Here is a 22,050-nt window from a genome sequence, read left to right as displayed (position 1 = left end):
CAAATCACCACAACAATCGGACATGAGAAACATTTCTACAAGGTGTATTAATTTTTTAAACTCTGACCAAAGCCCATCTGGAATGACTGGGGAGGTGGATTTTTGACCTATACTGCAGCCAGCCACCGGAGGGAGCAGTTTTTGTGGCGATCTCACTTTGAGCTGAGCAAGATGACGTCCATTTTTTTAACAGTCTATGGTAAAGAGTGTTTACAAGTGAAGCTAATGGTGAAGTTCTCTGCAGTTCCTTAGTTGTCCACTTGAAGCTGGCTCCAAAAGCCAACAAATGTTCTTTAACTCATCTGTTTTGAAGACTCAAAGAATCATGCGTAGCTTTGCATGGTTGAATTGATTGACTTGGGCATGTTGCAGCCGCTTCCCATGAGACTTATAGCTTGCCTCAACCTGGTGTCTTCATTTGCTTCTTGGTTAAATTAAAATTAAATTGAGTCAGGCATTCCAATATGAAACTACCATCATTTTGCCTCAAAACCTCTTCTCAGAAGCTGTTCTGTGATGTCACTTAGACCAGGAGTTCCCCAAAATAGCTTTGCCAGATATCGGCAATCCCCTGTCATGAGTAAACACTAGGTGGCCAAGCCCAAAAAAAAAAAACATGCGAAAACAAGATTAAGGCCTAAGATAATTGCCGAAATGTAGACTAGCCATAAGCACATATTGCTGATTCCCTAAATCAATCTGCCTTGACTGATGCCATCTTTACCCTAGCTCATTTGCGTTGGGGATCTTGTGGCAACTATAAGAATGCTAAAAACAGATCAAACATTTTCTGTTTGCATAGTTTAATATATTAAAAAAAAATCATATTTTGTTTGTATTTTTACTTTAAGTTTTAAACTTTTTCCATTATTTATTAAACATTTTAATGTATATGAACACATATGAAAGTATTATCATTATAATTATTATTGTTGCTATTATTATTATTATTATTATTATTATTGTTTTTATATATTATTTTTTTATATTTTATTATTATTATTATTATTATTATTATTATTATTATTATTATTATTATTATTATTATTATTATTATCATCATTATTATTATTATTAATGAACCAAATTCCTTTGGGGACAGGATTTGATCTTACAACCATTATGGAGTGTGGTCTCAGTACATGGGGCGCCTGCTCCACCAACCGCGCCAAAACGGCAACCCAAAGTCTGTGTTACAGCTGATTAATCAAAAGCATCAAAGGACCAACATCAAAAGTCTAACAAGATCCATCCCTGGATAACAAAAATAACAAAAATGTTACAAAAATGAAGATACTGAATGTTGAATATAGAGGATTTAGCTCCTGTGACTGTGAAATCCTCATTGATGCTTCAGAAGCTCTGTCCAGCAGGAACAGGTAGAATAGAAATCTTACAGACCCCTGCAGCTGTTCAATGTAAGAGTTTAACAATATGTTAACACTGTCTGACAGCAGTGTGATGATGACATATTGTACAACCCTTTTGCACATCCTATATCACCTGTTACGCTGAATCTCAAAGGACATGTGCAGAAATACACACTGACAGAGGTTCAGTCTGGTCTGAAGGATCCCAAATCTTCTTCCAGAGGCTATAAGCTGAAATGTTATCTGACTTCACGACTGGAGTTTCCTCAGAAACAAAATACTTTGGGGCTCATTCCGGTTTAAAATAAGCTCGTTTAAAAATACATGCGCCCAAACTGTAGGAAAATTACCACACAGCTATTATTTGGTGCTTTCAAATCTCACATGACACATAAACTTGACTCTATGGTTTGTTTGTTGGTGCAGATTTATGAAAATCAGTGTTATTGAAAGAGGTTATATCTTTAGAGAAATGTACCGCCTGTTTGGGAAATTGAGGATATTTGTTTCACAAGCTGCCGATGCAGAATCGGGTTTTAAAAGCAGAAGGTGAGAGGTCTCAAAGGTATTCAAAACAGAGATAATGGACCTCCTGATAAAAGCTTTAGTTGTTATCCTTGTTCATACTCAAATCACTGCACACGCTGTGTTTTAACATTTTGGCTTTATGATTAGTAATACAGAAAAAGCTTTTCAGCAAAGGATGGAGTCAGCTCTTGACTCAGCCGCTTCTGCTCTCTTTTCTATTTTCATAGATTTTGCACAGGGGTTGGGATCTATGTGGAAATAGATTTACAAAAAGAAAAACCATTATAATTAAACCATTGGCTTTTGCATAGATAATAGGATGGCCATTATATCCTGCAAACAGAAGCCAGCAGGCTGCCTGCCAGACTTGAAAAAAGCCTCCCTGCTTGCATTAGAGGGTGCTGCAATAAGTACAGATCTATTAATTTACACTGTCTGTCTCTGCTGTGTTCAAGTGTTTAACTCACTCAGAGACTGATTTTTAAACGTATGAAGCAAGACTTTAAAGGGGTTAAAGGTGAGCACATGTTGCTGTTAAAATATTGACACAGCAGTGTTCACAATGTGACAAGATTACCCTATTAACCTTTTAAACACTCACACATCCGCCACCAGGTGACAGCACATTGTGTACTTCACAGCTCATTTACCTGCAGGAAGGCACTGTTTCCACTTTACAAATCTCCTAATATGTCATTTATTAGTAACTGCACCAAACACAACGCATGAGTTACACATGAATTACACATGATGGTGTTTGTACTATAAAATATTCACATTTTAATGGACTTAAAGCTGCGGAAATGTGCTGATAAACTCCTCCATGTGGTGAATATTGCTCCTCACTTGACCTATAAAGATTTGAGGCATGAGCGATTCTTAGACGCGTACACAGATGTGATTCATTTGAGTGATTTTTCAGTTTCTGTGGCCAGTGGTGCAGCAGCTTAGTCACTACTGAAGTACCACAACGTCAACAACCACCTAATAATAGTGAAAACAACATCACACTCTCCAGATGACCCTCTTGAAATAACAGAAAATGACTGGAAATTATTTTCATCTTTATCCCGTAATTTATTGGTTTGAAGATTTCTTTAAATCCAATGTATTTCATCATAGGATTACAGTCAGATCATGTGAAATATCACTGTATCACATAGTTTGACACAACATTCCACCTTACTTTATTATTGTTAACCTTGCTGTAATACATAAAGGCCAGATTTCACCTTTTTTAAGTATTTATACCTTAATAACAGGAGGGTAAGTAAGAAATAATTAAAAAATGAGTAGGTCAGCCAATACAGTCGATGATATGGATGATTTTCTTCTTTTTTTTATTTGCATAAATTCAGGTTAAATGCTGAAGTAAATCTGTTATTTCTCAGAGTTCGCAAGTTCAACCTCCTGTTGCAACATTAAGCAACGTGTCGTTAAAATCAATGTCATCAAAGTAAGCCATTGAATAAAAAAAAAAACAGTCTTCAATGAGTCAAATTAAATGTGCATGTGTGATTTACAGTGTTTAAACTCATTTGATGTAGGCTGTCGTGTTTCCAGAGTAGGACCGGTGCTGCACAGCCCACTGCAGCCGCGGTAGGCTACTTCCGTACCGCAGAGGGCGACAGGCACCAGCCAGCCAAGACTGTGGCGGAGGTCCAGACACAATAGACTGGGTAAGTTTGATTAGCGAGCAAAATACATGATCTGACGTCGATGTTTTACCGAGTGGTGCGAGTATACATATAGGTCTGCTGCCCGTGTGTGTTCCCGTGTGAAGTCTGGAGCCCATTTCTCGGTTCATACGCAGAAAAGAGAGCAAACAAACAACACGATCGTGGTTAGTTGGTCGCACGGAAAATGGGATCCGTCTATTTGCTGGAGCGGATTGGTTCCTGGCTGCTGCCTTTTAAACGAGACATTTCCCTTTGAAGTCCTACAATACGACCTTGAACACCATCTTTAAGGCATACATAACCGTTATGTTTTGAAAATTAACCCAAGGCGGACGTCGCTTGTTTTATTCGCTACGGTTACCGGGTTGAGGATTCACTTGTTAAGGATGCTTAGCAAGCAGCTTTACCACACGCCATTCCAAGAAGTAGTCATATCCCTGAAGTCGTTGGGCCTGGGTGTTCGTTGGACTCAGCACGCGACCATTTCGCCAAACTTCGCGTCCGTTTACTCTCTCTGGTCTCTTGTTAACGTGAATTGACGCTTTTTTTACATCCCTGAAGCCCCCCAACTGGAGGTTTTACTGAGAGGTTTATTAATATGATCAATTATGATATAATGAGGGAGGTGGGGTGCTGATAATTGGAGCCACCGGCTGGGTTCGCGTTGTTGGGTATCCCAGCATGCTGCGAGAAGCGAATCGGTATACACAATGAATGGGGGCGCGTCTGTTCGCTTCAGTGGTACACGGTCTGAGCGATGTGTACCCCTCTATAACAGCTTTACTCCCCCATCATGTCATAAACATTCATTTAAAGGAAACTGTATAACAATGTGTAGCAGAAAACTCTTATAAGAATCAGCTTGGGTTAAAAGGAATTGATTCAAAGCAAGTGTCAACGGGACATGGTGGACGCAAGTTTAGGGGATTTGGTCTCCTGCTGAGGGTTCGTTCGGCAGGTTCTTGGGCCTGAGTGTTCGCTGCCAGTTTCAGTTAAGGAGGGGTCACCAACACAATTCACTAACTACACACACATTATAATTCAGTCACAATATATCAGTGTTAGCTTAGCTTTTTGGCCGCTGTTACACGAGTAACTCATTTAATGTATGGCTGTGAACTGTGCACTTGGCTAGCTCATCCGCGAACAGCAGCGTGAGAAACGTTAGTTCGCTCAACGCAGGGGGCGAACTGCCTCACTTTCACGCCGTTGGGACGTCCAGTTCAATAAAGAATCATGGATTATGAGTATGTTATAACATCTTGTAAACAAATAAACTCTCAAATACTAAATCTCATTCTGATACAAAAGAGCTTGAAAGCCATGAAAGATTATCAAGCCCTTAACGTAGAGCTGATGTCAAAATTATGCAATAAAATCTCTTCAAAGGTCTTTTTGGGGATTAAAATTTAAGATTATGGGCTAAAATTAAGGATTATGAGTGATAAAAGTCAAAAATTGCTTAGAAAGTCATAAAAGTTGTTAAGAAAAAACTTCATGGTGAGCAGAAGTGCAAAAATACAACTTGAGTTATGATTAAAAATGGAAATTGAGATCAAGCATCACAATTGCAAGACAAAAAACTCATGACAAAGGTCAAACTGAGATTTAAAAAGACAAAATTGTATGAGACAGAAATCTAACACTGTGAAATAAAGAGTTATTCTCATATTGAAGCATTTAACCAGCATAATGTTGATTTGTAATCTTCTTATCTTCCTCACATTTAATCTCATAGTTTACTTTTTTCCTCCAAGAATTCAACTTTTTATCTCAATGTCAACTTTCTCTTTGTTTAAATCCCCCCCCTCAATGTTGAATTTTATCCAACAAATCTTTCCAAATATTTTTTCCACTGTTTGTGCCCGAGTTTGTCTTCATATTATCAAGTTTCTCCGCTTGTTTAGCAGCAGCTGCTTATAAAATCATGCAAATGATAGTTTATAAACAGTGGAAGTTGTTTGTGAACTATGAAACCTATCAGCTCTGTTGGCCACTTGCAGGACGAGTTAGCATCTGCTTGTTAAAAGTCATTCTAAAACAGCCCCACCTCTCACAGCTGTGTGGTGTGACTCGTCTCGTGTTCTCTGCCTCAGGTCCCGGCTCTTCTCCAATCCAAACCGGTATGTCGGATGAGGATTCGCGTGCCAGCACCAGCTCTTCTTCATCACCGCCTTCCTCCAGCCAAACCAGACAGAGGGACTTGCTTTGCAAAAAGAAACGGGAGAGCAAAGCCAGCATGAGCAAGACCTCCAAGCTGCTTTCCACCAGCGCCAAAAGGTAAAAATATGGTTTGAGAAAGGACACAGAACAATCAGGCCTGGGTTTGTCTTGCATCAGGCAGCTTTTAGTCTTCCTAATATTCCACTTTGGGCTAATTTCTTAGTCTATAAATACAGTATTTTGACAATACTGTCACAGTCTGATGCTGCTTTTTGATACTTCTAGTCCAGCTGTGGTGAAGTTGCCATAAATTTGAGAAGAACAGCTTTATTTTTTGCACCCTCATTACTCAGCCTTATCTCTGTGCTGGACGTCATATAGGAATAAAAACACCACAGAAGAGGAACACATGTTAATTCCCCTTCAGACAGTCACAATGATCCCAAAACTTCCCTTTTCACCTCAAAAAACACAACCTCTCACCTTCTTTGTGCATTTACAGCTCATTATATTGTCACAGTTATTGCTAAAACAGGAGTTACATAACCCAGAAAGCGATTAAACAAATGAGAGCAACACACTGATTAATCTTCCATCATTCTATCTCCATGTGTCTTTGTTATGCTGCTCCAGTGTTGCTCTAGCTAAATGCTGTGTTGGTTATTTGTGGTCAAACACATGACGACGGCAGCCAGCACACTCAGCTGCTGATTCAGAGAAGAAGCCATGGCTGGACGTAAATACAACATGATGTAACAGAGGAACAGGTGCCCTGAAAACGTGGGGTTTGTTTACCCATAAAAGTCAGAGATAATTATAACACACTGACTGTAACACATTTTCCAGTGACACTTTAGGCGGTTGTACCACAGTTATGACAGAATCTTGGGCTTTATGAGTAATGGAGATTTATGTATTTGAGTAAGTAGTTGGTGAAATAGACCAAAGAAGAAGTCATTTAACATTTTGTTGCAGTGCACTTTAGGTGTCATTTTTTCCTTTTCTGATCATTGACTGGAATTGGATGCATATACGTAAGAGTCATGTCTTTGCTTTTTCAGATCTATACAGTGATTGACTTTGATTCCTTTTTTTTGTGCAGGATTCAGAAAGAGCTGGCTGATATCACACTGGACCCTCCGCCAAACTGCAGGTGAGTTAAGTTCTTTGCTCAGTCAGTGTTTTACTGCCAGTCATTAAAAGAATCGGATCTAATAGTTTATCTGATACAGATTGTAGTGAAACTTAAACTCAGAGTTAACTTACAGTGTTGATTTTGTTCGCTGCATTTGTGGTGCTTGTTTACAGTCAGAACCCCCTCTTCAGTTTTCTTCCTATGAGCCAGAATCAGCAGATGGGGTCTTGGTAATAACTTTTGTTTCTCAAGGACCTTTGAGTGCAGATTTGGATATGAAGTGAATCGACATCCATGTAATCTTTGTCAATGAAGTCCATTCAGAGATGGGGAATTTATATGGCCCATAAAACTGAATACGATTGCACAAATCTATCGCTATGACATTTTCTAATGTGTGAAATCACCTCATGTGAATGGGCCATTAAAAAAATCAGAGGTCTAGCCAGTGAAAATATGACAGCATAACAGAATTCTGGGATTATAGTAAAACTTTTTCTTCTTTACTCTGATTTAGATCCTGAAAACTTGACAATTTTCCCAGATCTGACCTCCTTTGTTTCTTGTTTTACCAATTTGAATCTTAAAAAAATCTGATTTAAATCATGAAACTTTGATATTAATCTAAGAACTCCAACTCTAATCTAAGACTTCCAACTTAATTTGAGAATTCTGATTTAATCTAAGAACTCTGACTTACTTTCAAAATGCAGACTTTAATCCAAAAATTCCAATTTAATCTCTCGGAATTCTGACTTCTAGAATAGAATTCAAACTTTAATTCCAGAATTCCGACTCAAATCCAAGAATTCTGACGTGCTCTTTCGGAATTCTGACTGGAATTTGAAAATTTAAACTTTAAACTCAGAATTCCAAATTTAACCTAATAATTCCAACATTCTTTCCCAGAATTCTGGCTCGAATCCAAGAATTCCTACAATTGTCTTACAAAAATATTGGATTCTGACTTTCTTTCTCAAAATTCAGACTTCAATCTTAGAACTCCGATTTACTCTCCAGGTGTCCTTACTTTAATTAAATTATTCATACTTTAATCTCAGAATTCCAAATTTAACCTAATAATTCCAACATTCTTTCCCAGATTTCTGACTTGAATTCCTGCTTTAATCTCAGAATTTGACCTTAGTCTAAGAATTCCCACTTAAATCCAAGAATTCTGACTTGCTCTATCGGAATTATGACGAGAATTTGAAAATTTAATCACTAATCTCATAATTCCAAATGTAACCAAAGAATTCCAACATCCTTCCGCGAATTCTGGCTCGAATCCAAGAATTCCTACAATAATCTCAGTAATTCGACCTTGGTCTAAGAATTCTGACTTTCTCTCTCAAAATTCAGACTTTAAACTAAGAATTCCAATTTACACTCTCAGAATCCTTGCTTTAATCGAATAATTCATACTTGAATCTCAGAATTCCGAAATTTAACCTTGGAATTCTAGTATAATTTCACAGAATTCTGACTTAGATCTAAGAAATTTAAGATTTGATCGCGGAAAACTGCTAAAGAAATCAGATTTATTTGTATTTATTTTGTTTTTAGAATTCTGACTTTGTGTTAGACTTTGTGCTTGTGTTAGAAGAGCTTAAACAATTGACAAAAATATGAATATAGCAAATCAAATGGTTGGTGTTATATCTAACTGTATCTACATCTATACCCTGTGTTCCTTTAAAGATGTTCTTGTCATGTCAGGATCAGTTTTTAGAAATGATAATCTTTGTTGATTGTTTAGAAAATATTCAGCAAATGACTAGAAAAATGAAAATGCCAAAATGTGAAATTAGGAATTGAGTGTTTCAGTTAGATTGACCATGTGCAGCTTGCTTCGTTGTAGAGATTTAAAAGATTATTGTAAAAAAACTGGACAGTCTGGATTCAGGCTCCAAGCGCAGCGAGCGTCCTCCCTCCTGCGGCGTCCTGAGGCGGATCTCTGAATCTCCCCCTGCCGCAGGCCCTGTGCTGCAGCTGAGCCTGACCTTTGACCTCTCTGTGAAAAGAGAAAAGAAAAACAGTCGACTGGCTCAGTAGATCAAACGAGCTACCTCAGGCCACAGAGCAGCCCAAAAATCAGCACCGTCTGGATATTTGCTGCTGACGGAGAAAAGAAAGAAACCCGCTTCTTATTTATTCTCGCTTTAGAGTAAAAAAAGAGAAAGATGTGGTCTCTGCTTTCAGGTTTTGTTGTCGCTGCTGACATTTTTTCTCCAGACTTTGTCTCATGTTTAAAACATCAGCTTCTCCGGCTCGTCTGTTCTGTCTACCTGTCACCTTACAGGCAGCAATCTGTCTGTCAGTCTGTTTATAGAGAACAGGCTGTTTGTTTGCTGCGGGGAAGCACACGCCGTTTACAGATGTTTACTTTCACACATTGCAGAAAAACAGAGACGGGTAATTATCTTGTTCCAGCCATGTGAGGATAAATGAAATACAGTATATATTTTTCTTATTTAATGCGATACATGTCATGTTTTTGATGCATCCTCATAAAGCAACTTATTATGCTCACTTTAGAAGTCATTGATCTTGATTTGACTACAAGCATGAACACAAAAAGCAGTGAAATCAATCCCCCTCATTACTCAGACGTGTTAAAGATCTTTAAATTCGAGACATGAAAGCAAAGCTTGGAGTGACACTCTCAGGCTGATTCCAGCCTCTCTCCGTATCATGACTGCTCTGAGATTATGTTGTTCGTGGTTAAATTAATGGCTTAAATCGTGGATTAGAGATGGATGACTGCAGCTGGAAGTTCTTACAATGAAGGACAAAAGCAGCAGCAGGTTTCAGCGACAGGCTCGCACCATTTAGGCAAATTTCTAATGAAACGCGTAATTACAACAGTGAAGTGTGACAGCTTTAAATACTACCTGCCCGGAACATGATGGATTAAAAGCCACGTTTAATTGAGTTTCTTGTCGTATATGATAATGCATTTAATTATCACAAAAACGTTAAAGGTGTGAAAAAGCTCCCAGGCTTAACTTGTTATTGTAAAAGATGTTATATTAATGACTCTGACACAGTGTTCAGGCTTTTCTTTATCATATTCATCAAATTAAAGATTACCAGGTTGGTGTAAAAACTGTAGACGGGCATTTTAATATACTGCTCAATTTGCACTTCTAACTATTCCAAATCATAAGAATAGTTCCCTCCATACAGACATAAAGAGATGGAGATCTATTCAATGTCAGAGCAAAGTGATTTCAGGCTAGTTAGAAAAGATAAATGTATGAATATGATCTTTATATTTTACTTTCACACATAAAAAGTTTGCACTGAGCCTCTTTTTGTTAAACTCCTTGTGTTTCTCATGTTATTTGTAAATTTTCTTCATTATTATTGAAGTTTTTTTATATTTAATGGGAAAAGTCTGATACATGTATCACTTTACAATCAGAAGCTGGTGAAGTGCAGGCGGTCCTCGAGTTACAAATGAGTTCCATTTCTACGACTCGTTATAACCCGAAATTCCGCGTAAGTCAGATTTTTACCCTAAATACCTCTGAAATCTCTAAATAACTATCCAAATACATGTATCATACTTGATATTCATTGGAAATGATGCAAAAAGAGTGAAGCCAGCTGACAAATATAATAATTGTTTTTTATTCCTTCGAGAGTCTAATCTCTTCTTGACTCTACCTCAATGTCAATTGTTGTTAAACCTGATGTAAAACCTTGGTTTCAACCTCTTAAAACTAATGAAAACGAAACTTTTCAGAAAAAAAAGAATTGAATACAAAGCAGCCAAATGATATCTTCAAATCACCACAGCAATCAGACGTAAGAAATATTTCTACGAGGTGTGTTACTTTTTTTAATGTTAGACCACAGCTCATCTGGAATGACTGGGGAGTGTGATTTTTTTACCTATACTGCAGCCAGCCACCAGGGGGAGCAGTTTCAGTGGTGACCTCACTTCAAGATGCCGTCCTTTTTTTTTTTTTTTTTTTTTTACAGTCTATGGTGGCACTGCGAAGCTGTGTATTCATACAGAGCTTACTAACAGAGCGGCGTAACTTGGAAACCTTCTCTATTTTCTTACGTACATATATTTATTGGCATCATAAGGTCGAAATGACGCAAGTCGAGAACCACACAAGTTGAGGACCTCCTGTAAAAAAAAAAAAAAAAAAAAAAAAAAAAACATTTTTAAGGAGAGAAAATAGTCACAAGACCTATTGCATTTTTTATTACCAATCAATTATTAAAATATACAAACAATCCCAACTCATCTGTACTGAGGATGTCCAGATTTTCCTGTGTCTCAAATATTGCCTTCAAATTTTTGTATCTTGAAAAGAAATCCAGAAGTGTCGACGTTAACAAGCAGGGAGAACCAAAAGCTGATGGTGCACTGCAAAAAACTGAAATCTTATTAAGTGTTTTTGTCTTATTTCAGGGGAAAATGTGTTTTTAGACTGAATTTGAGCCACGTTCACCTAAATAGTCCAGGAAAATCTCTTATTTCAAGTTGTTTCAAGACAAAATGAGGTCTAGATTGCTTGTAACAAGTAAAAGAAATCTGCAAATGGAACAAGAGGAAAGTTACTTGTATAAAGACACTATTCTGGTTTTAAGCAAATATTTGAGCAAATTTTTATTTTTTCAACGGCAGATTTTTTATTTACTTGTTACAAGAAATTCAGACCTCATTTTTGTCTTTAGATAACTTGAAACAAGACATTTTCTTGATTTTTAAGCTCAATGCAGCTCAGATCAAGTGTAATAAATCATTTCTTACTTAAAATAAGACAAAAACACTTGATAAGATTTCCATTTTTTGCAGTGTGCCAGCTCTGCTATTAGTTGGTTTGAAATAAGATGCTTCAGAGAATATCTCTAATAAGAAATTTGGGCTTCATAACTAGGAAACATAATTGAAAAAGAGTTTGGGATGCTTTGTAGCAAAACAGAAACAAATATATTTCTGACTCTAAAACCTGATCCACACCAAGTTTTTTGTCTGCTGTTTCTTTTTAACACCTATCCTATTTATTATCCTAATCCCTTAATTCTCTCTGGATACATTTTCTACACTTTGTTGTAGCCGGAGCTGAACCTCTGCCAAACATGCGTGTTAACACCAAGCACTGAGTGTAACATCTGCCCCCTGAAACCCCCTGAAGAGTTCTGGATCAATAATATTATGTCTTGTATTCACGACCCTGAGGGGTTCAAGACCACATGTTCTGCATGTAAGAGGGATAGAGGCCGGTCTGCTTTGAGGGAAAATCAATACAGATTAAAGATCATGACACAGAGACATGTCGCCGGGGACCTGGAACATCTTCTGGATGATCCACCAGGGAAACTTTCTTCACTCCACATTTGAAGGAGAATATATTAAGAATTTCACCATCATTAATCTGCATTAATGAGAGCTTATTGTTCTTGTTAACATATTGTTGGACACTCTAAAAGGTTTAATACTACGCAATAAAAACAGCCACTGATTTGACAACATTTCAGACAGGATTTTTGTTTATTTTTGAACAATTAAAACTTAATTCATTTGATTTGTGTTAAAGGTTAGGAATCAAACAGCAGTGATCATCAGTTCCTAAAGTGAGGGCTTTTGTCTCATTGAGAGAAATGTTTCTGCCTGCAGTGCTGGCCCCAAAGGTGACAACATCTATGAGTGGAGGTCAACCATCCTGGGACCCCCGGGCTCCGTTTATGAGGGAGGAGTCTTCTTCCTGGACATCGCCTTTACACCAGACTACCCCTTCAAACCCCCCAAGGTACTGTTATCAGGACTACATATATGTGTGTGTGTGAGTGTGACTTTGAACCTTTGATTTGTAACAGATTCAAACTCATCTTTATTCATAGAGGATCTCTCAAACATCAGCAATAGGTCAATCATGAAATAAAAAGAAATAACTAGGACGGATGTTTTGACCTGCTGTCATCATTTTCTGACAACTTGGTTAACATGCTGTGTCACATGTGGCTGAGGCATAACAAAATCCAACACCCCAGGTCCTGGCAGATCTGAAAAACTTCATGTGCTGCGCAGAATTCTCACCCAAAGACCAACCCTGAAAAATTCATGTCCATGTCAGGAACCAATAACCAGAACGGAAATGCATGTGCCTAATCCATTACACAGATCTGAGAGAATTAAAACTGGTTCCAAAACAGTGCCGGTTTCCTCAAAATCAGCTCTTTTTTCAATCCTGTTCTAATAGTAACAGGTTATGTCTCAGAAGCTGCGCACAGATGCAATCGATTTGTCTTATGGTTTCCAGATGAATAAATTCTTCGCTGATCAGTTCGGCCCTGATTCACGTCAACCATAGACTGTACATAGAGTGGACAGCGTGGCTCCGCCATTTACCATTGTACAGTTTTGAAGCCAAAATTCCCCTGTCACAGGTGCAGCCATTGAAGCAGCTGTGCAGCCAAAGTCTGCGCAGTAGAGACTGAGGGATTCTGGGAGAATCTGAGTGGAGCCGGGTGACAGAAATATATCTCTATTTTTTTTCTTTCAAGAGTCTGATCACTACTTGACTCTACCTTCTGACATATTTTACAGTCCCTGTAAAAATACACAAGAATGGCAGCTGTCAATCATTATTAAACATGATGTAAAACTTTGTTTTTAACCTCTTAAAACTAATGAAAACGAATTATTTCAGAACAAAGAGGACTTGAATACAAGGCAGCCAAATAATATCTTCAAATCACCACAACAATCAGACGTATGAAAGAAACATTTCTACGAGGTGTATTAATTTTTTGAAGTTTGACCACAGCCCATCTGGGATGACTGGAGAGTCAGATTTTTTTTACCTAAAGTGTAGCCAGTCACCAGGGGGATTTTTTTTACAGTCTATGACGTCAACCAACAAGAGGTTGTGTTTACAGGTCTTAACTTTGACTTGATTCTCTCACAACACTGATTATCACATCACATCACAGTATTACAGATTTGAGTCAGAAAAGCACTCAGAGAGTGCAGACCACCAAGCATATTGTGATTGTCACCAACACTTTAGTCCTACTTTAATGTTATACTTCCTTTTCAGCAGACTGTCTGCTACAATTTGGTGTTAGTTGCAGGTTTGTACGATAATTTGTTACCTGACAGTGGTCTATAGTATCCAGAATATTGGTAGGACCTGGATCGTACTTTTACATCTGTCAGAAATTATGGTGACTTTGTCTTGTATTGTTTTGTAAAGCAATCTGACCATTTATCATGGAGTTATATACACATGTGGTTAAAATGGCCCTATCTCACAATGATAAAGAATCCTTTAAAAAGTCCTGGATCCAGACGGTGATCCAGATCACCTCCAAAATTTAATCACTTCTTCCTCATCCTATTTTGAACATTTCCTGAAAATTTCATCAAGATCAGTTTGTTACTTTTTGAGTTATGTTGTTCACAAACAGACAAACTCTCCCAAAAACATAACCTCCTTGGCGGGGGTGAATATTCCTCATTTCTCTTGTCATGTCTTTGTTTTGTTGAGCTTCACCTGTATTTACAGCTCCTCTCTCCTCCTGCATGCCTGACCGCATCACTCCAGCACAGACAGCTCATTTCACACGATCACGTGAGAGTCCAGCGACTTTACGCTGCACAACCTGCCCCAAATAGCTCTCGTGATGGAAACAGTTTCCAAATCTGGAACAGGACATTCCAACCTGTTGCCCAACCCTAACCCCAACAATACAGGACTTTCTGGAAAACCTTCCCTCTGCTGCTGAGACACAGATTTACATTTCTGAATCTGAGCTATGTGACCAAAAGACTGAAATGTTTCTGCCCATGTGTGATTTGTGATATCCTTTATTTCTATAATCGCTTCACAGAAGTCTAGACAATGTTTTAATCTCAGGCATCCTCCGCTCTGACTGAAGAAAAGGCTCTTTGAAGACATTTATCAGACATCGCTACACCTCTGTTTACGCTCATGAAAAGCTGGTTTATTCTACGGTCGTGTTGGCAGGATTATTTGGTTAAATTAAGACACTTTATGTAACAAATGCTCTCATTATGGTGGCAGTGAACACACCAGTTACCAAGGGGAAACACTATTTTTAAAAAGGCTGGTTCTCAGGATGATTAACAAACAATGACAGAACGCTTTGATGCTGAGCTGAAACCATTTTAAAAAACATCAGGAGAAGTGTTTGAGGAGTGAATCCTCTCTGATTTAAAGAGTGGCAACAAACCAAAGTAGGTCACACAGTTTTTTTTTAACAGAGAGGTGAGGAAGAAAGAGTGAGGTAGAGGAGGGTGTAAAGAGAAGGACAGCAAGAGAGTGTGACAGAGTGTGTGACATAGCGTGAATGGAAAGTTTGGTGTAAGTGTGTAAACAGGAAACAGACTAAAGAGGTTTGTTTTTGTATCTTTGGTTCACCTTTACATCTGAACTCCAGCTCTGACTCTGAAACCTGCAGGTGAGGAGTTGTTTGTGAAATGTGTGTGTATCTGAGGTGCATCATGTACCACAGACCCACACACACATCCACCCAGACTCATGAAATCACAGTTGAGACTTTCCACAGTCTTTTTTTCACAACATGTTTTCAGTTCTTTATAAAAGAGCTCACAGTTCATAAATATCATGTTTTTCAGACGTTAAATCCCTCCACACTTCAGGAGAGTTGTTTTTATCACAGATGTGTAAATACCGCTGTTGAAGCAGAGCTGCCCTTTAAAAACATGATCACCTGTTATTCTGAAGTACCTCTTTTTCACCACAAGGGGGCTTTCATACACAGCAGATAACATTTATACAGAGCAGCGCATAGAGTCACTAAACTGATGTCATGTCTGCCAGCTTCGATGGACTGAATTTTTACACACACACACACACACAACTGTTTTTGAAGCTTCCCAGACTTTTGATGCTTTTATTAGAGGACAGGACGAAGAGTGAATGCTGCATCATTGGCCACATGCACTCCCATAACTCTGATGTTATCAACAAGAAAAACAAAAACTGGAATTTTATGGGTGAGGGTTTGTTTTTATAGAGCAGGAAATCAAATTTTGAAGACATGGCTGCAAAATTCAAGGAAATCCAAAACCAAAATCAGAGCATGTACAGGTTTACTGTACTTATTTTTTCTGGTACTTATTTTGTTCTCATGTGAATAATGATACTATTCTAATGTTCTATATTTCTTTAAATTTCTAATTTCAAATTCTTCCTGTTAATATGTTTTTTTTTTGTTATTATTGCTTTTTTTTGCACTTTGTGAGCTGCTGTAACAAGAAAATTTCCTCCTTGGGGGCTCAATAAAAGAATATTCTATTCTTTTCTATTCTATTTTGTTAATGTCCAGCTTTGCAGAGATTGATATTTTATTTCCAGGTATATGTTACCAAATAGAAACCAATTTTATTAATCTATTATAAATATCCGATATAAAAACAAAAATTAACTAAATCTATATTTATTTATCTATAAAATATGTTATAAATAATTTTAAGAAAACCAAAAACACCATCAAATACAAGACCAGGGGTTACCAAACTCTTAGACCACAAGTCAAAAAGGCAAGGCTGGAGACTGGCGTCCCCCTCCTATGGCAATACACTTATAGGCGAACTCAAAAATGGAGAAAACCAAGAAAAAAGGTCGAATGCACCTAATTCAAAAGATCAATAGAAATTTAGACTACCTATGTTCACTTATTGATGTGTTTTCTGAATGAATCTGCTCCCACCGATACCGTCGTTATCCTGGTTTAGTCAGCTCTGTTTTTTAACAACAAAGAAATTTGAAAAACAGATCAAATATTAACACAGAACATGTTTTTCAAGAAAATCTATCCACCTATTTTTGTTTGTTCTGACAAAAATTGATTATTTTTTTTAATTCATAAGGCATTTGGGGTCCCAACCCCACTTTGGGGACCATTGACCAAACACCGTCATCTTTTTCAGGGTTTTTAGGTAAAAAAACAAACCCATCATTCACTGTTTTTTTTTTAATTATTTAAATACTCAAGGAAAAAAGACTTGAGGAAGAACTCTCGTTTCTACAAAAAAATTAAAATTAGGTTGTTCGGAACCCATAAGTATAGAAGAAGAACGAGGATGGGGTGAGAAGCAGCAGGAATAAAACATGCAGCTCACAAATCAAGAGGTAAAGAAGCAAGAAAAGACAATAAAATACACGAAAGCACTCACTGAAAAGGTGAAAAACAACAGGAGCATTTTGAATATTAAAGCTAAAACAATTAAAATCATTCAAATCAGAAATTAGTGATATCTGTGAAGTCTCAACCTCTAAGTTTTCTCTGTAGAAACATTCAAGTTTTTTAAGCGTAGAAGGAAAAAGTGAAGAGACATTTCTCACACGTTTTATCAAACTAAATTATTGGATTATGTTGCGTTTTTTTGCGGTAGCAATAATTCAAGGCCATGCTAGCATTCTCATGGTTTTACTTTTGCAGCCGGCCCTAAACTTTCACGTTTGTGTGTCTGTAGGTAACTTTTCGTACGAGGATCTATCACTGCAACATCAACAGTCAGGGCGTGATCTGTTTGGACATCCTGAAGGACAACTGGAGCCCCGCCCTCACCATCTCCAAGGTGCTGCTGTCCATCTGCTCCCTGCTCACAGACTGTAACCCAGGTAAGACTGAGAGTGGATCCATGAAGCTACAGAGCACCTGGAGATGCTCTCTTTACAACTTTACGTTGATGAAAGCAGAAATGAGAAACATGTGATGCTGCTGAAGCTGGCAGAAATAACCTCTGAACTTTCATCCACCTCACCGGCACTGATCTGTGGTTTTACTAACCAACAGAAACCTGACACTGATGTGTACATGCTGGTAAATGTAGTCAGTGCCATCGAGACAGGAAACTCTGCGTCATTTGGGCGTTCTGCTCAGTTTTACAGAACTGTTGCTGCGCAAAAGTGAAAGCAGACAGGGAGTTTTCTTCATCTGCTCTGTCAAACATCTGTGAGCTGCTTTGTTAGATTAATATGAGTCAACTGTCTGATTAAGATCAGGTCTCCAATCGCAGCAGATATCATCGAAGAGTGACTTAGGAACGATTAGTTTTTGTTGAAGAAATGTTTTTAACCTTTTGAATCTGTTCGTCCACTCAGCTGATCCCCTGGTGGGAAGCATCGCCACCCAGTACACGACTAACAGAGCAGAACATGACCGAACAGCCAAACAGTGGACGAAGCGATACGCCACATAAACCCACAGAGGACGAGGAGGGAGGAAGACGAGGAGGAGGAAGAATAAGAAGAGGAGGAGGAAGAGGAGGGTTGGGGGGGCTCAGGGCGGTCTGTGTTGGGGGGTTATTTGTATCTCAGATTTTTAGTACTTTATTGTCTGGTATATTTTTTGCTTCCTGATTAAGTTATCTCTGCAGATATGGTAATAAAGGAACACAATGGAAAGGAAGTCTGCGCCGCCGCGTTCTTTTTTTCACATTGTGAATTTCGCAGGAGGGATTCCTGGATACCGGTAATAACTGGATTTGGGAACAATGAATATTCTTTCTTTAAACAAGAATCCCGTCTTCACCTCTAGGTCATAGTATCTAATCGTCAAATGGGTCCTTGTTTACAGAACCACATGACTTAACCTCCGTCTTTCTCCCGTAGCTGAGAGAGGACAAACAACACTGACACTGGAGGTTTTGGCACATTCCTCTAGAGTCCCTGTACTTTTCAGTTTTCATCTGTTGACATCAGGAAGAGTATCACAGCTCTAAAAGGGTACATGGTATGGCCAAGCAATTAGGTCGCATCCTCTTTCTCACATCACTTCCCACTCCCACTCTCACACTGTGTCCTGCTCTATCCACTCTCCTGTCCCCTCTGAATAAAGGCACAAAACCTTCAAAAGTGAGGAATAAGAAAGTTTAAGTTTTGTGGAAAAAAAAAATGTGTTTAAAAAATGCAGCAATTTCTGGCTCTTAACTGTAAAGTCTTGAATTTTTCAGCAGCTCCACTTGTGAAGGAACTGAAGCCAGAGTGACAACATCAAAATTAAACACATTAAGCATCACATTTATTCATTTTTCTTCATTAAGCGGCTTTAAAAAAATGGTAATGATCGCTGGAATCTCCAAAGGATGTTTTTTCTACCAACAGAGAACATTTCCACTGAAATGAAGCCTGACATCTGTGCATACAGCTTTATAAAAATGACCAAAAACTTTTGACTACACTTTTGAATCACTCTGAGTTGAAGGTCAGATTTGAAGGGAAAAAAAGTTTTAAGTTTCCTTTTTAAAATCACAGGGAAAGTTTGACATTTTCAGATTTAAAGGCAGATATTTTTGGAGTATGGGGGTTTAAAAAAACCCCCAGAAAGCTCATAATGCTAGTAACTTTTTTTAGTCTTAATTGACACAATGTGGTCATTGGTTACAACAAAAAGCTAACGCAAAGTCTTTGTGAAAGAGTCATCCTTTTTTTCCTAGTATGCACTGGATTTTATAGCTGAGAGTGATGTTTTAACTCTTGGCAAACGATGGTGTCATCTAATTATGTAAATAACATTTTATTATTATTATTATTATTATTTCGAAAAATAAAAAAAACTGAAGATAAAATTTTCCATGTAAATGCTAAACTTGACTAAAGTTTCAAACACGTAGACGAAAAAGTATGGGAATAATCCTGACACTAAAAGCTGAGAGTTCAGTGAGGTCAAGATGAAATTTGTTCAATTTGTGACATCACAAGTTGCTGAACCTCCTTAAAAAGGGAAAATTTGTCCTTTTTAATAATATATAATCACTGATTTGTTACTTTGAAGTGGAGGAGGCTTCTAAAGTTATGGGTTCTAGAATGCTGGGGAGGTCTTAAAGAGACAGTAGCAGAAATAAAGAGGCTGAAATTGGGTTTCAGAGACAAGCAAGGGAGAAGTAAATCACATTTAGATTTGTAAATCATATACAGCTTTCTAAGTTATCAGAGGTATAAAATTGAGCAAAACATCCTTTTTATAAGCATCTCCCCACCCAAATCCCTAAAAGATCATTTTAAAAATAAAACACATAGGTGATATTTTTAAATAAATAAAAAAAGAAAAGTTTAATAACAAACGTGCCCCAGAGCAGCCTCTCACTGCATCAGGTTCATTGTAAAGTTAATTAGTTTGAATTTGAGCTCCTGTTTCAGGTTCATCCAGGTATAATTTAGGATGTGCTCTGAACAAACAAGCGTCCAGCCCATACTGCTTTGTGTTTAATGTAAAGAACATTGTGTTCTCACCACCTTTATCATTAAGTGCCACTCATACCTCAGACATCCTAGCGTAGTTTTTGTGGTATTTAGATTTGGGACACTTTGTTTCCTGTACATGATGTGCTGATGTCATATAAACATCCTATATAGGTCAAATGTCATCTCAGTACCTCTGCATCAAAACAAAATTAAGTCACGGCACAATTAACAGATATTTTTGAAACTTCACCCTGCCTGCCTGGGATAGGTGTTCAATCATCTCTGGGTAGCTGCACAAAGTAAAGAGCAGCGTCTGGCGTCTGGTGTCTGTGGGGACCTCTGATGTAAAGAACACAGTGTTCTTATCGCTGTATCATGAACAGTTTGTCGGGCTAAAAATAGATCAGTAGGGGCACAGATCCTGCGATCACGTTTGAAGTATTTAATTCAGTACATGCCAGTTTGCTCACTGTCTCAACATGCAAACCTCTTTATGGGGATCTAATTTAAATTTTAAAAAAGATGTTAAAGAGAGGAGGAAGTAAAATATGTACGTTGGAGTTCCTGTTCTATATAATGCTTCATTTGATTCTGATCACTCCTGGGGATGTTTATATAAAAAAAAAAAAAGTTCAAAACCTTCTTTCTCAATGAGCAGCATTTATTGGCTCCAGATTTAGGACATATCACTCATTCATTCTTCGTCTTTCAGCTGCCAGACCTTTATGAGTCACAGATCCCACATCATTAAGTTTTAACATCACCACACAGGCTGCTAACACAGAACTGGTTTAAAGCACTGACTTCAGACTCCTCTGCCCTCTAACTGGGACTGCTTATTTGCTTTTAGCTCCCAGACCTTTAAATTCTTTTCCAGCCATAAAATATCCTGACAGATAGAAAAAAAACTTGAAACAACCCCTCATTAATTTCTTTCAGTCACATTTTTTTTTACCTGTGATTACCTGAAAATATTGTGTGATAGGTTGTCACACTTTGTTCTTAAAGGTAACTATTTGTTATCTTAACATCTTACAGTGGTTGTTTCTACTTTAGACAGAAGCTGGAGCTCTTGTGTGAAATGAGTATCATTTTTAGTCTGGTACATTATCTAACAGCATGTTATAAACCCTTTAAAGACATCTGGGACAGGATTGGCTGTCCCTGAATCAAGGGAATTTTGATACAAATGTTTCTTTCGAGGATTTATTTGAGCTTTAAACTGAAGCACACTTTTACATTTTGCTCCTTTGTTTGCTTTGTCAACTTCAAACTTGACCAAATCAGCATGCTGATAAGCACGTAGGCTACACATGGAAGATGTCAAACAAACATGCTCACACGGACAAACAGTCCAGCAGGCGCACACATGCACACACACACACACACACACACACAAACCCAAAGTGCCTGCACCAGTAACAGTCACTGCTTCTGGCACCCGCAGCTGAAATAAGGTAAACAACAGTTAGTACAGTAAGTTGCCTGTTTACACCTGCAATCACTTTATGAATACCTTAAGAAAAGCAGTGGAGCGACATTATCAGATGCTGTGTTTGAAATTAAAGTTGTTCAATGAGGAAGAAGAGGGAAGAGAAAGCACAAACAGTGAAAGAACTTTGAACAGCCTAAACAAATCAGGATGTAAATAAAACACCTGTGTGGGATTAACTGCTTTCAGCTCCCAGTGTAATGACCTTTTATGGTGTGGTTTTGTAAATAATGAAACGCATTTAACTATGGGAGTAACAAAATGTATTTAAAAGGCTTGGGTTTCATTTTTACACATTACTGTGCCATTTGGGCTGTTTCATTAGCCATTGGGCTTTTATTTCTTTATCTATTTATTCCGGCTACTTTTTATTAGTAACTGGGCTTGTTTGGGGGCTACATTTGATTAGCCATTGGGCTGGTTTAAGGGCTACATTTTATCAGTCGTTAGGTTAGTTTTGACACCTGGACATGGCAACCCT

The 22,050-nt window shown here is 37.9% G+C and overlaps 1 protein-coding gene across 1 annotated transcript; it reads left to right on the top strand.

The window, feature by feature from the left end:
* Positions 1–3,426: 3,426 nt before the first annotated feature.
* On the top strand, positions 3,427–18,315 carry LOC141801131 (ubiquitin-conjugating enzyme E2 E1-like). Its single transcript, XM_074684065.1, has 6 exons — positions 3,427–3,577; positions 5,674–5,857; positions 6,843–6,893; positions 12,517–12,649; positions 17,365–17,512; positions 17,996–18,315. The coding sequence occupies exons 2-6, from the start codon at positions 5,703–5,705 to the stop codon at positions 18,091–18,093; spliced, it is 585 nt and encodes a 194-aa protein (XP_074540166.1). The 5' UTR covers positions 3,427–3,577; positions 5,674–5,702; the 3' UTR covers positions 18,094–18,315.
* The last annotated feature ends 3,735 nt before the right edge of the window (positions 18,316–22,050 follow it).

This window comes from Halichoeres trimaculatus, unplaced genomic scaffold, assembly GCF_033239565.1.
Source record: "Halichoeres trimaculatus isolate MK-OKI-2021-1 unplaced genomic scaffold, fHalTri1.1 fHalTri1_scaffold_12, whole genome shotgun sequence".
Lineage (NCBI taxonomy): Eukaryota > Metazoa > Chordata > Actinopteri > Labriformes > Labridae > Halichoeres > Halichoeres trimaculatus.
Note: the sequence above shows the minus strand (reverse complement) of the source record. Positions and strands in the feature narration are given on the sequence as shown.

Bases quoted from the DNA above. Each gene is read 5' to 3' on its own strand.
- LOC141801131 (XM_074684065.1), top strand. From the start codon at position 5,703: ATGTCGGATGAGGATTCGCGTGCCAGCACCAGCTCTTCTTCATCACCG. The intron at 5,858-6,842 runs GTAAAAATATGG...TTTTTTGTGCAG, and splicing joins CTTTCCACCAGCGCCAAAAG to GATTCAGAAAGAGCTGGCTG. The intron at 17,513-17,995 runs GTAAGACTGAGA...TCGTCCACTCAG, and splicing joins GCTCACAGACTGTAACCCAG to CTGATCCCCTGGTGGGAAGC.